Raw genomic sequence first — 25392 nt, 5'->3', positions numbered from 1 at the left:
ATTTGGCCTTTTGCCAGTATTTTACTGTAAAAAACCTGGTAAGGTCTAACAGTGTATTTAATGCAACATATCTATTTAATGCAATATATTTAGACCATGCCGCTTTTTAGACAGTCTTTACATTTAATTGTCATCAAATTATGCCTAATATCTTTTAAGGCAAATTTGAGATATTTTTTACATCTGGAGTTTTGAAAATCGTTTCACGGGTGTAATCAAGGGGGCAAGTAGAAGGTGGTCATGTATTAAATCTTTTGAACAAAAAACTTAATATAAATTATAAGAGAATCTCAGAGGATGTAATCATTAAAAAAATGTATGACTTGACTTTAACATACATTAACAAAATACTTTCACAAAGCATAATTTGTAGTAAAAACATAAATACAATGTTATAATGTAGCATGTTTATTTTCTGCATGAATCAAATGTTCACCTGTTTTCCCTTCTTTGTCTCCACGCTCGCCCTTCTCTCCTTTCTGGCCTCTTTCTCCTCTCATACCTGCAGGTAAAGCAGAGAATTTCATTCAAAATTCATTCTTTTGTGATCAGGGGAATGATGAAAATTATACAATTTGCAAGTCGCAAGGAGCATGAGCTCTGAGAACCAAGTCCTGGTGGGTCAATACGGTGCTACCAATAGGACCTGTTCTTCGTCCTCCCTGACTTTGCACAACATTTGTGCAATACCAATAGCAATAGCAACTCGAGGCAATTGATATGCCAATTTAGGTCCAGTCCCAGATAGCAACATTGTTTCGGCCCAGATCCGGCCCACATCTGGCACTTGTGGGATGCGGATCTGGCCCACATGCAGCGTGGAATGACGGCCCTTGGGTGGCCCACTCCTGTTTGCCAGATCTGGGCCACAAGTAGGCCATAGCAATGCCACATGTCAGCCAAGAGCAAAGAAATAAACCAGAACTGGACCTTATCTGAGCCACAAAATCTGTGTATATTAAATATTAAGTAATTGCAGCCTTAATAAGCCTGTTAACAAGCAGAATCACTGAAGGAAAGAAGAGAACAGAAAAAGAGACTAGCAGAAAAACAAGAACTGACTTCAGACACAGTCTTAGATGAAATCACTTGAAGATAAAAGAAGACATTAAATCTGTGAAGATCTCAGCAGAGGAGGAATAAACAACTCCACAAACAGCATTACCAGCTTCACTTATTACTAACCAGACTGACTTTATTTCTTTCAGACTTCTACAGAAGTTTTTATTGAGAATTTCATTTGAAGTCACCATAACAGTGATTAGTGTTTCCATTAGTTGGCCTCTTAACTCTTAAAATGTATTTTGTCTTTTTTTGGCTGCTGTGACACTGTGTTTAGTCAAACACATTTGCAGCAGCAAAGAAAGCTAAAGTGAAATGAGATCCGGTTATAATGGTTACCTGTTGATGGTTTTATAATCATCAAGAATTAACTTGATTCACTGATGTCTTTGGAATCTAACAATTGTGTTGATCTATTAATACACAGCATAATCCCAGTTTTAAATTAACTCTGCTCAGTGTTTATATGAGTCCACACTCAGAGAGTGTTAAATGAACACTGAAGCAGTGCTAAAGTCAATGAGATCGTTAAGTGATTCATTGAGTGATAATTGAGCATTATTGAAGACACCTGATGTTAACGCAGAATCACTGAAGGAGAAAATCGTAATTGGTATGTTACCATTATGGAGATCAGTGTTTGCTTAAGTTGGGCTGTTGACCCTTAATTCATTAACTTTAGATTTTGTTTGGCTGCTGTACCTGCCAGATGAACAAAGAGAAAAGATGATATGATGGTGTTGGTTGTGTTTTAACATAATCAATAGTTGGCCTGAATCACTTAACTCATTGGGAGCATAATTTCAGAGTTAAATTTACCTTATGGATTATAACAGCACTGTCCTTGTAGAGTATGCATTTTTTTAGCCTTTTCAATTAAGTCCAAATGATCAAATCAATTACAAAAAAAAAAAAAAAAAACTTCTAGAAAATATTTCAGGTAGGCACATACAGACATCAAGAATTAGCGTATGAATCTCAACAGTGGTGACAAACAGATCACCTCTGAACATAAGCTCATTATTTATTCATGCAGCAATGCATGATGGGAGCCATGAATGAGATTTGATTGGTGAAATCTAGAATACACTGCAAAATGCTTTATAATTGTCACCATTGTTGAGATTCACAGGCTGATTCTTGATGTCTGTGTAAAAAAAAAAGAAAAAAAAGTTTTGTATGAGATTAAGTTTTGAGAAATTATTTGGATTACATTGTAAAAGCTACAAATATTATGCTTTTCAAGGATAGTGCTGCTATAATCAATAAAGTAAATGTAACTCAGTAACTGGGCTCTATATGTGTTCAGTGATTCAGGTCAAATGATTGTGAAATAATGATAATGTTCAAACACAACCAACACCATCATATCACCTTTTCTCTTTGTTCATCTGGCTGTTATAACTCAGGTACAGCAGCCAAACAAAATCTAGAGTTAATAGCTTAAAGGGTCAACAGCCCAACTAAAGCAAACACTGATCTCCACAATGGTAACATACCAATTACGATTTTCTCCTTCAGTGATTCCGCTTGTTAACATCAGGTGTCTTCGATAATGTTCAATTATCCTTCCATTAATCACTTAATTATCTCATTAACTTTAGCACTGCTTCAGTGTTCATTTAACACTCTCTGAGTGTGGACTCATATAAACACTGAGCAGTGTTAATTTAAAACTGGGGATTATGCTGTGTATTAATGGATCAACACAATTGTTAGATTCCAAAGACATCAGTGAATCAAGTTAATTCATGATGATTATACCATCAACAGGTAACCATTATAACCTGATCTCATTTCACTTTAGCTTTCTTTGCTGCTGCAAATGTGTTTGACTAAACACACTGTCACAAAAACCAAAAAAATACAAAACATATATTAAGAGTTAAGAGCCCAACTAATGGAAACACTAATCACTGCTATGGTGACTTCAAATGAAACAGAGTTAAACCTCTGTTAATTCTCAATAAAAACTTCTGTAGAAGTCTGACAGAAATAAAGTCAGTCTGGTTAGTAATAAGTGAAGCTGGTAATGCTGTTTGTGGAGTTGTTTATTCCTCCTCTGCTGAGATCTTCAGATGTAATGTCTTCTTTTCTCTTCAGTTGATTTCATCTAAGACTGTGTCTGAAGTCAGTTGTAGTTCTTGTGTTTCTGCTCGTCTCTTTTTCTATTCTCTTCTTTCCTTCAGTGATTCTGCTTGTTAACAGGCTTGAGATGACTCCATATTTAATATACACAGATTTTGTGGCTCAGATAAAGTCCAGTTCTGGTTTATTTCTTTGCTCTTGGCTGACATGTGGCATTGCTATGGCCTGCTTGTGGCCCAGATCTGGCAAACAGGAGTGGGCCACCCAAGGGCCGTCATTCCACGCTGCATGTGGGCCAGATCCGCATCCCACAAGTGCCAGATGTGGGCCGGATCTGGGTCGAAACAATGTTGCTATCTGGGGTGAGACGGGTTGAGAGACGCTAGACAGGCCTCCAAACTCAGTACGAGTAGCACCAGAGGAACAACCAGCGAAGTGGAGCAAAGGCGGCATTTTTGCTCTGTAAACCCCAACTGAAACTGGCCAGTGATGGGTGAAGAAGCTGTGCATCCTTGAAAAACACCACGCTGACCTGTGTGGGGCTTTGCGTGGGTCGCAGTCAGATATGAGAAGGCAACAAACTTGCATCCAATATGTCCAAATTTAGATGCAGCTGCCACTTGGGCTATTGGCAGACCAAGGAGAAAAGGGAACAAAGGATTCTCCACCTGCCCCTCCAATGGGGTCGCTCGTCTTAGAGATGCTTCAAAGCCTTCTTTGGCTTCGTCTGACGAGCAAGCTACGTGGCATTTCCCCCAGAAGCTCGACGCTGTGCCCGGGCTATAGGCTCGGACTATAACGGAGCTGGTGTGGCTGCCACAGGTTTTGTAGGTGTTTGCCAAGAACTGCTGGGCAAAGTCCACAACAGTGTTGCCCAAGAGGCCACCTTGCGAAATAGGGGCGTTGTGTTTTGAGCCCAGATAGCAAACATCCAGCCCACCCACGACAATGCACAGTTCGTCCTAATATGGAGCCCTGAATTAGAAATTTGGCTTGCCATGAGTCAAGCCGCCTAACTTATCCAGGATCTCCACTTGGCCCTACGTGCAACACGAGGAATGAGAGGTCAGTGGGGATTTCCCCGGCAGAAATGCTCCTAATGTTGTCCTCATGCTGCCCTCAGTGCTTGCCGCCGTGACCTTGTGCATAGCAGAAGGACCAGAACGGGTAGCGACTGAAGTGACTATCTCTCTAGCCAGAAAAGATAGTTGTGAAAGTTAAAGTTCCACAATGGGAACATAAACACGAACACTGCCTCTGCGTGGGTCAGACCCAAACTCAAAAAGCGGAGATCGTGGCCATCCAAGGACAAGAAATATTGACCCCACCCAGAAACACAAGGCAGAAGGGCATCTTTAAAAAGACACTCTCTGTCTGTGTTTGCTCTTTTAGGGAAATCTGCTGTTTTATTGCTGAAGTGCCCAGGGGAGCTCTTTGCACTTATCTGTGCTTTAGGGAAGGGAGAGAGACTGCTGCAATGTGTCGTGTACAGCAGCTTCGATAGAAGATTCCCTTGTGTAGAGGTGAGGGGAAAGAGTGACTGCACACCGCTCAGCTCCGAAGAAAAAAAATCTGAATGAGACCAAATCTGAGTGGACCAATAAGAATAGGTGAGTTGCATGCCTGACAAATGGGTATAAAAGGAGGTGGCATGCAAATTATACTCACCAATTCTTATTAGCCTTTTCTCAAAGTATCAGAGGTGTTTGGTGCTCTCAAGTGCGACCTTTTATTTAGTGTCAGTACATTGACCCAACATCAAGGTGACTGACAGACAGGGAACACCAAATTCCAAGTGTCTGTTTCAGTGAATTCTGGTAATGGTGAAATAAAGAAATAAACTGCATTTGTACTAACTGTGGTTTCTATGGCCACTTAGAGGGTTTGGTAGGGTTTATAGAGGGACGTTGCAGTGATACATGTATTTTGATCAGATTTTAAGATTCAGTCCATTTTTCTTGTAACTATAATCATTTATAGATCATCTGTGGGCGCAGATTCAATATAGATCAGGGGTACTCAAAAGGCATCCAGTAGCGTGAATATTAGCCAGTGTGATTTTAATTTTACATTTTGCAAATGTGTTTGTCACCCCTGACAAGTAAGTAGCCTCTTAATAGCATGACAAACTAGCAATTTAAAAATGATATTTAGAATATATGTCAGTCATACACACACTGTTAGACCTTACCAGGTTTTTTACAGTAAAATACTGGCAAAAGGCCAAATTCTGACACTATCATACCATTTTCCATTAAAACAGTAATATACCGTAGAAAACAAAACTAGCCTACAGGAATATACTGTGAATTAGGGCTGGGCGATTAATCGCACGATATTGTTATGCGCATCTAATCAGTAAAGCCGGTTCCTTGATTAGTAGTAAATCACCTTCACCTGCTTTCAGATGGACGATATGATGCAGATATGACTCTATGAGTGTTAAATTAACACTCAAGAGTGTTAAAGGTAATGAGGTAATTAAGTGATTAATTTAGTGCTCATTGAGCATTATTGAAGACACCTGATGTTAACAAGCAGAATCACTGAAGGAGAAAATCTAAAATTGTATGCCACCGTTATAGCGATCAGTGTTTGCTTTAGTTGGGCTCTTGATCCTTATACTTTAACTTTAAATTTTGTTTGTCTGCTGTTATTGATTTATAACAGTTAAATGAACAAAGAAAAGTTTGATCTGATAGTGTTGGTTATGTTTTGACATGATCATGCTGTGATCTGAAAAATGAAACTCATTCAGATGATCTGGTTTAACTTGATAGCACCAGTTTAGTGATTCTACAGCATATGATAATTGTATTTTTCTTATAATCCAAAACATTTAATAAAAATTGTTCTGTTCAAATCACTTTCAAATGCATTTATTTAGAAACACAGACATCAATAATCAGCCTGTGAATCTCAACCGTGGTGACAATAATAATCCTTGTTGCCATCAATCACAACTCATTAATGGCTCCCATCATGCATTGCGGTATGAATAAATTATGATCTGATTTGTCTATGTAATTTACTTTTTCTAATTTAATATTCTGCTCGTCACCATTGTTGAGATGCATTGACTGAATCTTGATATCTGTGTATGCCTAAAAGAAAGTTTTTTTTTATTTTTTTACAACCTTTAAGAAATCCTTTATATTATATCTCAAATTTTGGATATATACGCAGAATCTCAATTATGCTGTAACCAACAGCATAAATCACAAACAATTAGTTCAAATGATGAAAGTCATAATATAACCAACACTATTAGATCCCTTTTTTTTTCTTTGTTCATCTGACAGTTATAACTCAGATACAACAGCCGAACAAAATCTAAAGTTAATAATCTAAGGGTCAAGAGCCCAACTAAAGCAAACACTCATCTCCATAATGGTGACCTGAAATTCCGGTTTTCTCCTTCAGTGATTCTGCTTTAGGTGTCTTCAATAATGCTCAATCATCACTCAATTAATCACTTAAATATCTCATTAACTTTAACACTCTTGAGTGTGGACTCATACACTCCCAGGTGTGTTCATTTAACACTGAGTTTTTGCTGTGTACAAAGAGCCGTAGTTAACTGACAAGCTGAGCCATATCGCATTAAATATCGTTGGCGATATGTCCTCGATTTTAACGCGATTTGGCTCAGCTTGTCAGTTAACTACACTGTAAAAAATAAATCGTAAAAAAAGGGTCAAATGACTGGCAGCAAAGGCTGCCAAACAAATACCGTAAAAATAAAGTAAAATATCCTAATTTAAATTAAGTGCAAAAACATTTTACAGATATTTTTCTTAAATGTTTTACAGAAAAACACTGTTATTTTACAGTTATTATCTGGATTATTACGATCAAACACCCTAACTGTAAAAACAATCCCATAAAAAACAGTCAATGACTGTCAGCAATGGCTGCCATACAAAAATCATAAAATGAATGTAAAATAGCCTAATTTAAATAAGCGCAAAAGTAGAAATCTTCATTAAGCTTTTTAACAGAAACAGTTATTTCACATATTTTCAGATTTTTTTATTAAGAAACATGTAGGTGATGCATGATTTACTGTGACTATACGTCACTGCGTCAGCAACAACAAAGTTACTGTCAGTTAAATAAAGCAACATGCAGCATTTCATCAGTGTTATTCTGCTCATCCTGAACTGAAGCACAGGCTCTACTCTTCAACACAATGGTGACACACAAAACACACCATACAGAAACACTTTACATCCCAACAGAACATTAAACACTAACATATCTCTCAAGATCTCTGCATCCTCACTTATTACAATCCAGACTTTATTTATTGCATACTAACAATCTTACTGAGAATTAACAGATGTTTAGAAGTTGTTTTTTTATGGAAAATAATAAAGTTTGATGACACCATGATGAAGATCAGTGTTTGCTTTAGTCGGGCTCTTGACCCTTTGGTTTTAACATTACTTTTTCTCTGGCTGCTTTAACTGTGTGTCTCTGATACATATTGGTTATGGTAGGAATCCAAGAGAAACTCAGATCAGAAGATCTGGTCACTTATTAGTGACAATAGTCACCATGTAGTTGAATGCTTTATTGATGCTACCTGAAGAGTGTAATATCTGATTAATTAGTTAAATATTAGTTGTTAATTTTGCAAACCAATACTGTTATAGAAGATCATGCAGTGCCGTGATACTAAGATTTGATCAAGTCATACAGAAAATATTTTGACAGGATCATACAGACTCACACATACATCAAGAATCAGCGTATGAATCACTACAATGGTGATCAACTACTATAAAGTCACATAAAGGCTTTGTTGATTGCCACCATTGTTGAGATTCATATGTTGATTATTGATGTCATACTCATAAAAAAATAAACCAGCTCAAACATTTTCTTTATAAGAGATATTTTTCATAAATTTCAGATTGGAATAATCTTGTTTCAACATATCAAGGTTCATGGGGAAAAGTATGACAATCATAGACTTTATTTAAAACTTAAGCACGTCTATTTATAATGTAATCTCAAAAGATACACTCAAGTATTTTACTGTCATATCAGTGAATCAGGTCACCATATGATGGCTATAACATCATCAATAAATGACCAACATCAGCTGATATTTTCTCTTGCTTTAATTGCTATAAATAATGTATATTTAATACACAGTTAAAGCAGCCAGAGAAAAACTAATGGTATAAATTAAAGGTCAAGACCCCAACTAAAGCAAACACTGATCTCAATCATGGTGACATCAAATTTCTGTTAAAGTTTTTTGCACTTTATTTAAATTAACACATTTTACTTTAATTTAATGGTTTTTGTTTGGCAGCCTTTGCTGCCAATCATTTGATCCTTTTTTTAAGATTTTTTTTACAATGAAGGTATTTGATCATTATAATGAAGGAAATACCTGTAAATAACAGTGTTTTTTCAGTTTATTTAAATTAGAATATTTTTCTTTAATTTTATGGTTTTTGTTTTGCAGCCGTAGCTGCCAGTCATTTGACCATTTTTTATGATTTTTTTACAATGAAGGTATTTGATCATAATAATGCAGGAAATACCTGTAAATAACAGTGTTTTTCAGTTTATTTAATTGATGATGTTTTACTTAAATGTTACAGTTTTTTTGGGCTGCCAGTCATGTAATCATTTAACTGTTTTGTTACCGTTTAATTACAGATTATATTTGTAATTTTACAAACATTTTTATTTAATTTAAGAAAATAGAAAAATATTGTATGAAAAATACAATCAATTTTCTGTAAAAAAAAATGTGAATGACTGAAATTTGTCATTAATGTCACAATACCTAAAATATCAGCTGCATTTTTATTTTACAGATATTATTAGTAATTTTACAGTGTTTTGAGTACAATTTAAAATGAAAGAAAATGATCGTCAAAAAATCACAGTTATTTTCTGTGATATTAGGATTTTTTTTTACAGTGTACGGCTCATTGTAGTAAATGCCGCTCCATCTGAAAGCAGGTGAAGGTGATTTACTACTAATCAAGGAACCGGCTTTACTGATTAGATGCGCATAACAATATCGTGCGATTAATCGCCCAGCCCTACTGTGAATTAACAGCTCTCAAAGTTGACACTCAGAGGCTGTGTTCCTAATCACACCCTATACCCTCATTCACTATTCCCTACATTAGTTCACTAATATAGTCCACTTGAATGAAAAGAAGTGAGTGAATTGAGACACTGATGAACACCTGATAAGCAGAATCACCGAAGGACAGAGAAACAAGAACAGAAAAGAGAAACACAAAAACTACAACTGACCTCCAGCAACACTGAGTGTGAAACCAGTTTACAAACCAGTTTACGATTATTTATTTCATACATGTACAAAAGTTCTTGTTGAGAATTAACAGATAATAAAGTAAAAATAATAAAGTTTGTTGTCACCATAATGGAGATCAGTATTTGCTTTAGTTGGTCTCTTGTCCCTGGACTTCTTACATTCATCTCTCTCTGACTGCTGTAACAGTGAGTTTATAAAACACATTAGTTGTAGCAAGAAAAAGTCAAGAGGAAATTGATTTGGTGTTATTGGCTTTTGAGATGTTGTGAGTCATTCTGGACACGTCTGATTTTCAGATCTATCCTGTATATATTCTTTGAATGTATTGGTATTTAATATGAAACTTACGTTAATTTATGGCTATAAAATAAATCTGTGAATCTACAACATGAAATCAATATTTCGGTTAATCGTGTCTTCTAAAGAATATTGTAATCACGTAATGCAAAAAAAAATCCTGTCTGACTCAGACACACACAGACATCAAGAAATATAATATGAATCTCAACAATGGTAACAATAAAAAGTTTAATGCAGTAGTGCATGCTGGGTTCCAGGATGCAATTTTTTTTTTTTTTGTAGGGTGGTAGGGGAAGACTCATTAATATTCATTGGGGAACTAATCCGCAATTGGTTCGCTGTCACACGTCACTCAGATTGACGTGGCAGATCAAGACGGTGTCCCTGCAAAGATACAGAAGTTTGCGAAGTTCGTGAGCGGTCTCCGCACAAATCTTCCGGATTTGGATAACCAAATGTTGACAGGTATGCCTTACCTTTGTGAAAGTGTCTGTTGTCACGAAGGAGACGATGTCCGTTTTCTCTATCACATCTCATTAGAGATGCGTCACAGCGAGCCAATCAGGGATTAGTTCCCCAATGAATATTAACGAGTCTTCCCCTACCACCCTGCAAAAAAAAAAAAATCGATTCCAGGACAGTATAAAACTCCCAGCATGCACTGCTGCATGAATAAAAAAAATATTGCCACCATTGTTGAGATTAATGTGCTCAATTTTGATATCTCTGTGTTTCTACAAGACCGTGTAGCTCTGTTTTTTTGGTTTATGAATGATGTGTTAAAAAAAGAGTCATTGTAATTTATTTCTGTGGTTTCACGGTGGTGGTAAAGTAACACTTTTGGAGAGTAATTAAAGTAATTAAACTCTGAATGAGTGAGAATGATTCCTTTAATGAATGAACAGGCAATATGACGATTTTCATATTTTGGCAAAACCAATCATTCATAAACTGTGAGTGTGCACAAGTGTGACTTGCAAAAGCACAGCTCAAGCAGCAAAATAAAAACTCATGTTATAGCATCAGCATACCAACTAAAGCAAACACTGATCTCTATAATGGTAACGTACATGTATGACAGAAATAAAGCCATAATGGTTAATAATAAGTGTAATAATGTGTAATGGCTGGAAGTCAGTTGTAGTTCTTGTGTTCCTCTTTCCTTCAGTGATTCTGCTTGTTAACAGCAGGTGTTCATCACTAATGCTCAAAAATCACTTACATATTCTCTTAATTATCTCACTGCAACACTGTCAATGTTACTTTTACTCTTTGTAGTGTGGATTTTCCTGTGGGGTTGAATGGTTTAACAGTGAAAGATAAAAAGACACACCCACAAAATGTATTTTAACAGCAATAAACTGTAAGTTATAAAACAGGTTTATACTGGCAACACTGTTACCAGTAGTTTACTGTAAAATCTTGTTTTTTGGGTCACCATTGTGCTGAAGAGTAGAGCCTGTTCTTCAGTCCAGGAGAAGATCTACAAACATTGATGATACGCTGCATGTTGCCTTATTTAAAAGGCACTGATTGTGTAGTTGCTGATCCGGTGGAAATATCTTTATTTACAAAAGTTATTTTTGTGGTTTCTAATTAAATAAGTTCACAATAATACTTTGCTCACATTATTAATGCATTATAAATTTTAGTTAATACTTTTAAATGACAGTTTAAGGCAGTCGGTTTCTGCAAGTGAAATTAGTTAACTCGAGTTTTAGTGCATTTTTACAGTAAATAACTGGCAACAGTGTTGCCAGTATTTTACTGCAAAAAACCCTGGTAAGGTCTAACAGTGCAGCCACAGTCTCACTATTCTGGTCTATTGTAGTCAGCAGCAATCTCGGCCAATTCACACTGATCTTTCCCAGCTGTTTGTCACATGCTGTGAAAACATGACGCATCTATTGCAATGGACCACAACCAGTGTGGTCACATATCTTGTGAGGCCCAAGATCGTAGTGTATGTAAGTGAGGATGATTCTATTACAAAAACAAGGTTCTGAGGTCCAATAAACACCAGAATTAGGCAATGAAAAAAGGAGAAATGGGTGGATTGTTTTGGTGGAAGTTGAGGAAAGATGAAGAGCGAGTGGAGGATGGTGTGGTGCTCTGGAGAACATTAGGGGAAATCATTATATGTTTTGGAAGGTGTTTAAGGAGCAGCACATGTTCGGAGAATGAGATCAGTGAGTTGGAGTTTGAGCTCAGACTGAAATTTAAATACAGAGTGAAAATAGAAACAAAGAAGTAAGTAAAGCCTGAAGTCAGCTAGCTCTTTTACCAGCCTAGAACCTCACACCCTGTCCAAACTAAGTTTCTAGTGACAAGTGAATTGTCTGTTCACAATGAACACAAAACTTTTGTGTGTCATGACACATTCATAGTAAATAAGAACATATTTGATGCCTTATGTAGAGTAAAGGATGCCTATATAAATAGCAAGAGAAAGCTACACCATCTAGCTCATCATTCTCATTCATCTCAGTGGGAGTTAGCAATTTAAAATCTACCTATTATCTGTGTCCTAATTCTTTTTAGTCTAACACCTGAACCTGAAGGTCATGAAATTTATCATTCCAGAATATAAACAGTCCCCCTTCACTTGTTTCTATACTGAATTGTGACATGATGCAGCCTCTACATGGAAAGATATTAGTCAATTGTATGCTTTTAGGAACCCCCTAAAAAGGATACCACAGAAATAGAATCTTATTTTCTTATTACACATTCCTGGTATAATTGTGGATGAAATGTCACATTAAAAAAAGTAAAATGTCTGGAAACACATTTCATGTTGAATAGGGTAGCACTAGGCTAACTGAAACAAAGATAAAGGGTGAGAAAAAAATGAAGGATATACATCTGTGTACCTAGCAAAACACAGTTTTAATCAAAGCTGAATACAGTGAACAATACATATTTACATTGTGTTTACACTTTAATGTGTGAGTACAGGTTTGACTATACTTATGTGGTCCAAAATCTCCTCACTAATATACACTGATAGACCTTACCAGGCTTTTTTAGAGTAAAATACTGACAAATTTACTGTTAATTGTACAGCTATTTAATGTAATATACAGTATGTTACTGTAAAGATACCATGCACTAAATTAAAACTCGAGTTAACTAATTTCATTTGCAGAAACCGACTGCCTTAAATTGACCAACTGCAGTTTAGATTTATTAACTAATATTTAAAATGCACTAATAATGTGAGCAATATATTTCTGTGAAATTATTTCATTTGAGCCCACTAAAAAAATATTACAAAATAAAGAGATTTCCACTGGACCAGCAACTACACAATCGTCGCTTCTTAAATAAAGCAACATGTAGCACATCATCAATGTTTTTAGATCTTCTCCTGGACTAAAGCACATGCTCTTCTCTTCAGCACAATGGTTACCCCAAAAAACGAAATTTTACAGTAAACTATATACCTGTTTTAACTTGCAGTTTATTACTGTTAAAATACATTTCGTGGGTGTGTCCTTTTATCTTACACTGTTAACCCTTTCAACCCCACAGGAAAATCCGCACTACAAAGAGTAAAAGTAACATTGTCACAGTGTTGCAGTGAGATAATTAAGGAAATATGTAAGTGATTGTTCAGCATTAGTAATGAACACCTGCTGTTAACAAGCAGAATCACTGAAGGAAAGAGGAACACAAAAACAGAAAATAGAGAAACACAAGAACTACAACTGACTTCCAGCCATTACACATTATTACACTTAATATTCACCAGTATGACTTTATTTCTGTCATAAATCAACAAAGGTTATTGTAATGTTTAATTGAAAATGTTTGGTTTGAAGGTACCATTATGGAGATCAGTGTTTGCTTTAGTGTTTGCTCATGACCCTTGACTTTTTTACATTTGTTTTTCTCTTGCTGCTTGAACTGTGTTTTTTCAAGCCACACTTGTACGCACGCACGCATGCGCGCACACACGCGCGCGCGCGCACACGTCTGGTTCACTATCTTTGTGGGGACTCTCCATAGACGTAATGGTTTTTATACTGTACAAACTATATATTCTCTCCCCTTACACTAACCCTACCCACAAAACTTTCAGCATTTTTACATTTTCAAAAAAAAAAAACTAATTCTGTAGGATTTATAAGCTTGTTTCCTCATGGGGACCACAATTGACTCAAGTCCACATGAGTCTGTGTGCATTCAGATTGAAGTCTCCACTGGGATAGAAAAACATGTACCCATTAGTTTAAATCGAGCATAGTGTTAGTTCTGGCAGGTTTACGTCAGTCAAGCTGACAAGACTGACATGTCAGTCATCAGCTGACTCTCAGCAGCAAGGAGTTTTTGCCCTGAACAGAACCATACCGCAAATCCAAACTGTATGCTAATTGTCAATCATCTTTGAAGATAGTGGTCCTGACAGAACTATACCCAGATAGCAACATTGTTTCGACCCAGATCCGGCCCACATCTGGCACTTGTGGGATGCGGATCTGGCCCACATGCAGCGTGGAATGACGGCCCTTGGGTGGCCCACTCCTGTTTGCCAGATCTGGGCCACAAGCAGGCCATAGCAATGCCACATGTCAGCCAAGAGCAAAGAAATAAACCAGAACTGGACTTTATCTGAGCCACAAAATCTGTGTATATTAAATATGGAGTCATCTCAAGCCTGTTAACAAGCAGAATCACTGAAGGAAAGAAGAGAATAGAAAAAGAGACGAGCAGAAACACAAGAACTACAACTGACTTCAGACACAGTCTTAGATGAAATCAACTGAAGAGAAAAGAAGACATTACATCTGAAGATCTCAGCAGAGGAGGAATAAACAACTCCACAAACAGCATTACCAGCTTCACTTATTACTAACCAGACTGACTTTATTTCTGTCAGACTTCTACAGAAGTTTTTATTGAGAATTAACAGAGGTTTAACTCTGTTTCATTTGAAGTCACCATAGCAGTGATTAGTGTTTCCATTAGTTGGGCTCTTAACTCTTAATATATGTTTTGTATTTTTTTGGTTTTTGTGACAGTGTGTTTAGTCAAACACATTTGCAGCAGCAAAGAAAGCTAAAGTGAAATGAGATCAGGTTATAATGGTTACCTGTTGATGGTATAATCATCATGAATTAACTTGATTCACTGATGTCTTTGGAATCTAACAATTGTGTTGATCCATTAATACACAGCATAATCCCCAGTTTTAAATTAACACTGCTCAGTGTTTATATGAGTCCACACTCAGAGAGTGTTAAATGAACACTGAAGCAGTGCTAAAGTTAATGAGATAATTAAGTGATTAATGGAAGGATAATTGAACATTATCGAAGACACCTGATGTTAACAAGCGGAATCACTGAAGGAGAAAATCGTAATTGGTATGTTACCATTGTGGAGATCAGTGTTTGCTTTAGTTGGGCTGTTGACCCTTTAAGCTATTAACTCTAGATTTTGTTTGGCTGCTGTACCTGAGTTATAACAGCCAGATGAACAAAGAGAAAAGGTGATATGATGGTGTTGGTTGTGTTTGAACATTATCATTATTTCACAATCATTTGACCTGAATCACTGAACACATATAGAGCCCAGTTACTGAGTTACATTTACTTTATTGATTATAGCAGCACTATCCTTGAAAAGCATAATATTTGTAGCTTTTACAATGTAATCCAAATAATTTCTCAAAACTTAATCTCATACAAAACTTTTTTTTCTTTTTTTTTTACACAGACATCAAGAATCAGCCTGTGAATCTCAACAATGGTGACAATTATAAAGCATTTTGCAGTGTATTCTAGATTTCACCAATCAAATCTCATTCATGGCTCCCATCATGCATTGCTGCATGAATAAATAATGAGCTTATGTTCAGAGGTGATCTGTTTGTCACCACTGTTGAGATTCATACGCTAATTCTTGATGTCTGTATGTGCCTACCTGAAATATTTTCTAGAAGTTTTTTTTTTTTTTTTTTGTAATTGATTTGATCATTTGGACTTAATTGAAAAGGCTAAAAAAATGCATACTCTACAAGGACAGTGCTGTTATAATCCATAAGGTAAATTTAACTCTGAAATTATGCTCCCAATGAGTTAAGTGATTCAGGCCAACTATTGATTATGTTAAAACACAACCAACACCATCATATCATCTTTTCTCTTTGTTCATCTGGCAGGTACAGCAGCCAAACAAAATCTAAAGTTAATGAATTAAGGGTCAACAGCCCAACTTAAGCAAACACTGATCTCCATAATGGTAACATACCAATTACGATTTTCTCCTTCAGTGATTCTGCGTTAACATCAGGTGTCTTCAATAATGCTCAATTATCACTCAATGAATCACTTAACGATCTCATTGACTTTAGCACTGCTTCAGTGTTCATTTAACACTCTCTGAGTGTGGACTCATATAAACACTGAGCAGAGTTAATTTAAAACTGGGATTATGCTGTGTATTAATAGATCAACACAATTGTTAGATTCCAAAGACATCAGTGAATCAAGTTAATTCTTGATGATTATAAAACCATCAACAGGTAACCATTATAACCGGATCTCATTTCACTTTAGCTTTCTTTGCTGCTGCAAATGTGTTTGACTAAACACAGTGTCACAGCAGCCAAAAAAAGACAAAATACATTTTAAGAGTTAAGAGGCCAACTAATGGAAACACTAATCACTGTTATGGTGACTTCAAATGAAATTCTCAATAAAAACTTCTGTAGAAGTCTGAAAGAAATAAAGTCAGTCTGGTTAGTAATAAGTGAAGCTGGTAATGCTGTTTGTGGAGTTGTTTATTCCTCCTCTGCTGAGATCTTCACAGATTTAATGTCTTCTTTTATCTTCAAGTGATTTCATCTAAGACTGTGTCTGAAGTCAGTTCTTGTTTTTCTGCTAGTCTCTTTTTCTGTTCTCTTCTTTCCTTCAGTGATTCTGCTTGTTAACAGGCTTATTAAGGCTGCAATTACTTAATATTTAATATACACAGATTTTGTGGCTCAGATAAGGTCCAGTTCTGGTTTATTTCTTTGCTCTTGGCTGACATGTGGCATTGCTATGGCCTACTTGTGGCCCAGATCTGGCAAACAGGAGTGGGCCACCCAAGGGCCGTCATTCCACGCTGCATGTGGGCCAGATCCGCATCCCACAAGTGCCAGATGTGGGCCGGATCTGGGCCGAAACAATGTTGCTATCTGGGTATTAGTGAGATCAGTTCATAGACTTCAATTAGTTTTATAAATAATGAAATGTTTTTGTATAGTTATGTATAGTATGGTCAGAAACCTGTGCAAAACACTAGATTTAAATAGAAACATGATTTGACCGATTTATATAAGGTTTGGCCGAGGTTCGGCTCACTAGTGGCTACACTGTTAACCCTTGTTGTAAAAAAAGGTCAAAATCATTTTCCATTAAAACAGTAATATACCATAGTGTACAAACCAGTTTAACATTATTTATTTTATACATGTACAAAAGTACTTGTTGAGAATTAACAAAGATTTTATGTTTTATTGAAAATAATAAAGTTTGTAGTCACCATTATGAAGAACAGTGTTTGCTTTAGTTGGGCTCTTGACCCTTGACTTTATAACAAAAGTTTTTCACTGGCTGCTGTAACTGTGAGTTTATAAAACACATTTGTTATGGCAAGAAAAAAAACATGAGGAGGTTGATCAGGTGTTTTTGGCTATTGTAATGATACCATAATCATTCTGGACATGTCTGATTTTCTGATCTCATCCTGTGTATAAGCTTTGAATTTATGGGTATTTAAAGGGGTCATATAATGCCATTTTTGTACAAGCTAATATGATTCTTTAGGGTCTAAATTAAAAGTTTGTAATATACTTTAATTAAAAATTCTCATTAGTATTGTAAGATAACACTTATTTTACCTGGTCAAAAACAGCTCTGTTTTCAGCAAGCCTTTTCAGTGCATATGATTTTAAATGATAATGAGCTTTGCTCACCCCGCCTCTCTGTTCTGCGCATACACCGTTTGTAACACAATAACAAAATAACCATAACGCGTTGTTCATTATAAACGTGGGATTATGAATTATATTGAGAACGTTGTACATAGAAAACATGCTGTAATGTACCCTGAGTGTAAACCGACGCATTCATCGTAAAGCGTGCAGCTGGCGATTTGCAAAGATTAATATAAATATTAATATAAAGATTAATAAAACGTTACACTCACTTTAGTTCTTCTGAAGGTTCAGCAGGAACACGAATAGGTTCCGATCCTTTATTCAGGTGCAGCTTCTCAGCAAAACCAGCTTTACACTGATCCTCGTTTATAAAGCAGTCCACTGAGAAATGATTCGGCAAACATGAGAGCATTGACGTTGCTCGTGGGGAATATTCCCTTCGAAAACAAACTCAGCCACTGCGTCTTCAGCGGTTCGGATTTAGGAACATTAAAATGACTGCTGTGTTCGTTATTGCACCCAGGAACAGAACACCACAATCGCTTAGACGCCATTCTGCTCCAGCGTATCAACAATGACCGCGCCGATCCGCGCGGACTATGATTGACAGGACGAGCGAGGGCGGGTCTGTGTTGAATCACTGCTGTCAATCAACAATCGCGGGAGGGGCGTCCGTTTTATTGACGTCACAAAAACGAACGGCTCAATTTGAGGCAGGGGGAAACATATAAGGAGATTAAAACAAAAACACTGGATGGATTTTTATCATTATATGATGGTTGTGTACAGGCACTGCCAACACACATTTCAGTACAATCAACTTGTAAAAGTGCATGTACCATTATATGACCCCTTTAAAATGTATTAATCATCTGTGAATTACAGCAATTTTTCTATAATCAGTTATTTTGAAGGATATTGAAATCATATAGAGCAATAAAACATTTTGAAGTCCTGCTTGATTTAGAGACAGACAGAGATCAACAATCAGCATATGAATCTCAACAATGGTGACAATCAAAGGTTTCATGTTGTGATGTAGGGGTGTCACAATATACCGGTGTTGACCGGTATTGAAATATCAATATCGTGTTAATTTAGAGTGTGACAATATACCGGTATTGACGATAACCACGATGTTTAAAATGAATAGGACTGTTATGATAACATGACACGTAAATACTCCAGCGCGAGTACCTGGTTGAACTCTCAGGTGGCTGTATTGCACCCGCTGACACCTATCAAACAAGAAGACGCAGCCCGCGCTGCGCAGCTACTCTGAGAAGAATGTCGTCTGAGCGAGAGAGTGAAACACTCAAAAAGTAAGCTCGCCTGTATGGGAGTTCTTCGGCTCAAAAGAAAACAGCACTTTAAAGGGGGTCGCACACCGGACGAGAAGCGCAGCGCCACGTCTTTAAAATTCGAACACATTTTCTCTTCGAGTGTACACACACCGGTTGTGCCATTCGGCATCTGTCCGCGGCGCCCAGCAACGGCTCTTGTTCAAAATCCTGCCGCGACACAGAGCGCCATTTACATAGTTTTATATTAAATTTACATTATGTCTCAAATCATCGTAAATGACTTCGGCCTGTGCTGCAATGTACATTTAGTTTTACATTAATTTACAGAAATCAGCTGCTTGAATGAAAATTGCTGATGTTATCAGATTTTCAGGTGATATTCTCAATTCATTCAGTTAATGGATGCTCTGAGGTAAAGTGTTCAGATCACAGACTCAGCAACTATTGTATTTAATTTTACAGTACAATCATAACATAGAACAGACATTATCTTAATTTCATAATCTCCTTAAACATAAGAATACTGCTGGCCATAAACTGAGTAAGTGTATGGACACAGAACTGAGTATCTCTGTGTCCATCACCCTGCGGATTACCCAATTTTACAGAGAATAAATTGCGATTATTTTACTAGTCATGGAATGGGAAACGTGACATTAAGTTTCTGTGTTCATACATTTAATAAAGGGTGATTATTAAGAACCATCTTATTTTTGTATTTGTATTTGCACTTTTTTTTTTTTTTTGTACCATTATGTTTGTTGGGTAAAAAAGAAAGCTTAAAAGCTTCACAGTGGTGGTAATGTAACACTTTTGATACAGGATTAACCCCCTGGGGTCGGCTAGCCTTTTCTTATCAGTGCAAAAGAGACTCAAAATACTCGGTTGATTTTGATCTTACATATAAGTGCGATACATCATTAGATCCTGTTAAGTTTCTATTTTTTTGTGGATACTCACAATAAAAACAAAGTGTTGTGCTTTTCACCAAATAAAGAAAAACAAACATGATGCGAGTTCTGCGTTCTCTCTGTCAGTGAAGTCCATTCTGAAACGCGTCCTAAGTTTAACTGTAACTCCGCGATTACTTGTCACACAGGCACGAGAGATTTTTCTTTATGAAGCTTGAATTCTCTTCTTTTAAATCAAGTAATTTATATATAAAACAAATATTCTCAGTTTATGCAATCTGTATGAAAAGAGAGTGCTGTCAGTATTTTTTCCCCAGCTCATTACACTTCATTACACGTTAATGTGACACGCCCACGGAGGACGCGCGCTATTCAAACGCAAATGTCGAGGCAAGCCATGACAATGCCCACATCAGCCGTTCCACCGCGGCGGTAAAATGTGTGGTGTATTTGCTGCCTTTTACCGCTAAGAGGCGCTACAATCATAGACTCTGAAAAGTGTTCGTTTATTCCGGTTTATTCTCTCTAATGGGTAATCTGCTGCCGCACTGCATTCAGAGCGATTGAAAGCTGGTAGCAGATGAATTCAGCAAGTGAAACGTAGTTAAAATAATTCATAATCACAATACTGAAATTAGGCTACTGAAATGTAATTAAATAAATAATGAAAACATTTCAACATAAAACATTGCAATAAAAACATTTAGGCTACATCAATGAGGCTTTACAACTTTAAAAGCGTACAGACGGTAGCTCAGTGATCAACGCAACAACACGAGCTTCGAGGAGCTTCAATCGACCAGAGATCGAATCTCAATGTAGCATAGGCCTACATGTTGTTAACCGATGTTGTCCTACAGCGTTTATATCTTACCACCTTGATGTTTAAATAGGTAACTGTTTATAACTGTTTACTTATTTAAAGTTAAGAGTTTTGTTTAATTATCATTACAACATAAATTTGCTACATTCCTGTAGAACCGCAGCCGCTGCACAAACGACAAAAACTGATGAAGGAAGATTGTCAGCCGATTGCATCAGAAAATGAAAATGAAGAAGCTCGTCTTTAGTCTGCTAAATTATTGTGTAATGTAAAAGAACACTAAAATTACTTAAGTTTGAAACCAAGTTCGAACATTTCAAGGTTTAAATAAAGTGTCGGGACAGTTTTTTTAAAATTTAAAACAGGGTTGCATCGGGTTTAGAGTTTATTTCTTTTGCGATGCAAAATAAGAAACACTAGGCTAATCTTATTCTTGCGACATTTTAAATTTGTATTGCCAAAGAAATTACAGCTAAATTAAACAATTAAAACAGTACAAAACGAAAATTGTCCAAAGAAACAGAATTAAATTAAAAACATGCGTTTTTCTTTGCCTCTCTCGCGCTGGATCTCTTTTTAACACGTTTATTTAGTCTCCCTCGCTGCGCGCGCCGGGTCTCTCTCGAAATTAAACATTTCAGGGTAAAAACACATCATACATCTGATAATCTGTATATGTCGCTGCGTGTCAGCCATACAAATCACGAAAAAATTATTTAGCCTTTAATTGTTGCTTCAAAGACACAGCATGCCTTGTTGAATTCACCTTACAATAACTGCAATTGAAATTTTGTGTGAAAAAAACTTTAAATACTACAATAAATAAACTACAATATTTATAATTTAATAAGATATGGGGCCTACATTTGGACACAGATTTATCCTTACAATAATTTTGCCTGCTCATCAGGCTGGCTATCCGACACTCTCCATATGAAAGAGGAACATTAACACCTTTGTCCAGCAACTGTCCCTCCAACCCCCCCACAGGCTATCGGAGTCTGAGGCTGACTGTAACACAGAGATGTCCCAATTCACACTTAAATCGTTTCTAGACAGTGTTGATAATGAAGGAATTAAATGATTTAAGTTACACAGCAAAATCCCCAGTGTTAAATTAACACTGAGAGTGTGGATTATATAAACTCTGAGCAGAGAGTTAAATGAACACTGAAGCAGTGTTAAAGTTAATGAGATAATTAAGTGAATAATTGAGTGATGATTGAGCATTATTGAAGACACCTGATGTTAACAAGCAAAATCTCTGAAGGAGAAAACCGTAATTTTTAAGTTACCATTATGGTGATCAGTGCTTGGTTTAGTTGGGCTCTTGACCCTTAAATCATTATCTTTAGATTTTGTTTGGCAGCTGTATGTGAGTCATAACAGCCAGATGAACAAATAGAAAAGGTGATCTGATGGTGTTGATTGTGTTTGAACATAATCATTAATTGACCTGAATCACTGAACTCATCAAGAGCATAAATTCTGAGTTTAATTTACCTTATGGATTTTAGCAGCACGGTCATTTTTGAACATACCATTTTTAGACTTTTCAATGACATCCAAACGATAAAAAAAAAAAAAATCCAAAAAATGTTTTATGTAGGCACACACAGACATCAAGAATTAGCATATACATCTCAGCAATGGTGACAAACAGATCACCTCTGAACATAAACTCATTATTTATTCATGCAGCAATGCAGGATGGGAGCCATGAATGAGTTTTGATTGGTGGCACCCAGAATGTACTGCCACATGCTTTATAATTGTCACCATTGTTGAGATTCACAGGCTAATTATTGATGTCTGTGTGTCTTAAAAAAATTGTATAAGAGAAACTTTAAAAAAAATTATTTTTATTACATTGTCAACGTTAAAAATATTATGCTGTACAAGGTCACTGCTTCTATAATTAATCAAGTAAACCTAACTCAGAAATCAGGCTCTATATGAGTTCAGTGATTCAGGTCTAATGATTGTGATAATGATTATGTTAAAACACAACCATCACCATCAGATCACCTTTTCTATTTGTTCATCTGGCTGTTATAACTCACATACTGCAGCCAAACAAAATCTAAAGTTAAAGAATTGGGGGCCAAGAGCCCAACTAAAGCAAACACTAACCGCCATAATGGTGACTTAAAAATTACGGTTTTCTCCTTCAGTGATTCTGCTCGTTAACATCAGGTGTCTTCAATAATGCTCAATCATCACTCAATTATTCACTTAATTATCTCATTAACTTTAACACTGCTTCAGTGTTCATTTAACACTCTGCTCAGAGTTTATATAATCCACACTTTTCAGTGTTAATTTAACACTGGGGATTTTGCTGTGTACATGTAGCCTAGTGATATTTCTGTCATAAAAGTTTATTACTAAATATTTCATTATTTCAATAGGCTAATTGATGAAATAAAACTGGGTTGGGCCAGCTTTTTCCAAGCAAAACTAAATATAATCTGAAAAAAACCCGCATGTTAATTTGTTGTCATGAACAAAATGTTCAACTCAATATTAAAGTCTACAGGGATCTTTGGATCCTTACAACCAGGCATGCAATTTGTGAATTCAGTTTTTATTTTATTTTGTATTATTCAAATAAATATCGAAACACGGTGCTTCGTGGTAATGCTGCTAAATTAAATAACATTTATAGAATAATTATGAACTTAAATGAAACAATATCTGTTTTTACATTTTAATTCAGGGCGATTTAGCCTACATTTAATTAGAGAGAGATTTTCACCCTTGTCTTGTCATTTTCTCATTGGGAAGCGCTTACATTAGTACATGTTTGAGTAGATCCTCTGTACCTCTCGTTTTCATATGGATTAGCCTACATAATCAGATAACATTTATTAGCCTAAATATTTAGACATTTAAAGGCTTTAGACTGAGCTGAAGTGGCTTTCGGTTCATTTTTGTGACGCGCAGTTCCCGGAGACAGAGAGGACAGATATACTGTTTTTGTTGTTAGCCTGAATACAAGTTTACAGTTTTGAACGATGTAAGCTACTCTACTCTTATCTGTATGACCAAAAAATTACGGAGTCGCTATTAAGTTATTTTAGCTGTAATAATGAGAAAAATAAATTAATCTAAATGAACGCTGCCGCGTTTGTCGAACACTAATTCACCATGCCAGAATAAAACCCGACTTTAGAAAAATGCATAGGGCCACTCGGCGTTGTGTGCCAAAACACTTTATTTTGAATGAAATATTGAAGTTTATAATTATCTCAACACGCTTTGTGAAATTCGGAAAAGCCGTGCATGCATTAGGGCCACTGGAACTAGTGAACAACTGAAACGCTGGTTTTGATTTTATTGTTTGTCGTTTAAACGTGCCTGTTGCATATCTCTATTTTATATATTTGATATTGGTGAAGTAGCCTATAGCATTGATTAGCTGTGGAGGGAGGGGTGTGGGGATTAAAATAATTCAGCAGAAACAGGGATGTTTAGACCAGAAGGAAATCCCAATCCCCCCTGGCAAATCACACTTTACTTAAAACCATGTTTTTAAAAACTCTAGGTTGTAGGGAACAGACCTCTCTGCCATGCGTGCGCACGGTTTGGAGCACAATATCTGTCTCGCATGCACGCTCGCTCTAGATAGATTACGGGATATTTGAACTAATTTGCGGTATAACTAGTCGATCACGAGTGGCTCTATAGATAAACTATATCTTTTAGGAATTTGACCGACCGGGTTGACACTTCAGCGTGAGAAATCGGGGGTGTGGAGTGAGACCGTGAGATTTGGGTCAATTGCGTGAGTCTCACGCTCAATGCGTGAGAGTTGGCAGCCCTGAAAAAAATATATATATATATATATATAGTATATATATATATAGGCTATATATAATTTTTTTCTTTACAGAACTGCTTTTGAAATTACGATTGGTAGCCTATTATTATACAGATGCAAAGTCGTTCTGTTGGATACTATTTTGTTCCTTAGTGTAAAATGGAAATGCATGATAATTGTATTTTATAAATATAAGCAAAAAAACTGTATGGTGTAACAGAGTTTTAGAGCTAGACAAATCTAAATAAATTAAAAACTTACAACAGACCATGTTTGTGCGGGATTTAAACCCGTGTCATCTTGATGATGAACCGTAAGTTCTACCGCTGGGCTATGAATTTTCTCACTAGGAAATACCCAAACGTCTACTTCTGAGTGTAGGCCTATACATTAGCCTTTTACAGTTTTAAAAGATTATATCTTATCTGTATGACCAACAATTACGGAGTAGGCTATAAATGTTTGTTGTAGGCTTATTTGGAAATTACCATAACTTGTAGGTAGGCTACATCCTTTCATCCTTAGGCTACAGACATTAGCCCCACTTACCTTTTGCTAAATGTCCCTTTGCGCCACCTGGCGGTCATTTCGCGAACGACTTTGAAATGCGACTGGTTTATTTTTACCGCGGTGGATGGCTAAAAATGGGATGTGGATGGCTAAAAGGTGTGACTAAAAATGTGCTTTTGGCTTTCATTTATATTTTGATTGTTTGTATATATATATATATATATATATATATATATATATATGTGTGTGTGTGTGTGTGTGTGTGTATAAATATTTATTTATTTAAATATATATTGTCCTTGCATTCTTTCTTGTGTGACACCCCTGA

At 36.3% G+C, this 25392-nt stretch overlaps 1 protein-coding gene across 4 annotated transcripts in view; it reads right to left on the bottom strand.

Annotated features, from left to right (window-relative positions):
* Positions 1-25392, bottom strand: part of scara5 (scavenger receptor class A, member 5 (putative)) — a 249412-nt gene that overhangs the window by 19072 nt on the left and 204948 nt on the right. For 3 of the 4 annotated variants that reach the window (XM_056245335.1, XM_056245465.1, XM_056245260.1), the window contains one exon: positions 437-502. In XM_056245335.1, the coding sequence (XP_056101310.1) occupies positions 437-502 (66 nt within the window). The remainder of the gene's footprint in view (positions 1-436; positions 503-25392) is intronic. The other variant, XM_056245403.1, reaches the window with a different exon arrangement.

Source organism: Rhinichthys klamathensis, unplaced genomic scaffold (genome assembly GCF_029890125.1).
Source record: "Rhinichthys klamathensis goyatoka isolate OS25496 unplaced genomic scaffold, OSU_Roscu_1.1 h1tg000001l_1, whole genome shotgun sequence".
Taxonomy (NCBI): Eukaryota; Metazoa; Chordata; class Actinopteri; order Cypriniformes; family Leuciscidae; genus Rhinichthys; species Rhinichthys klamathensis.
Note: the sequence above shows the minus strand (reverse complement) of the source record. Positions and strands in the feature narration are given on the sequence as shown.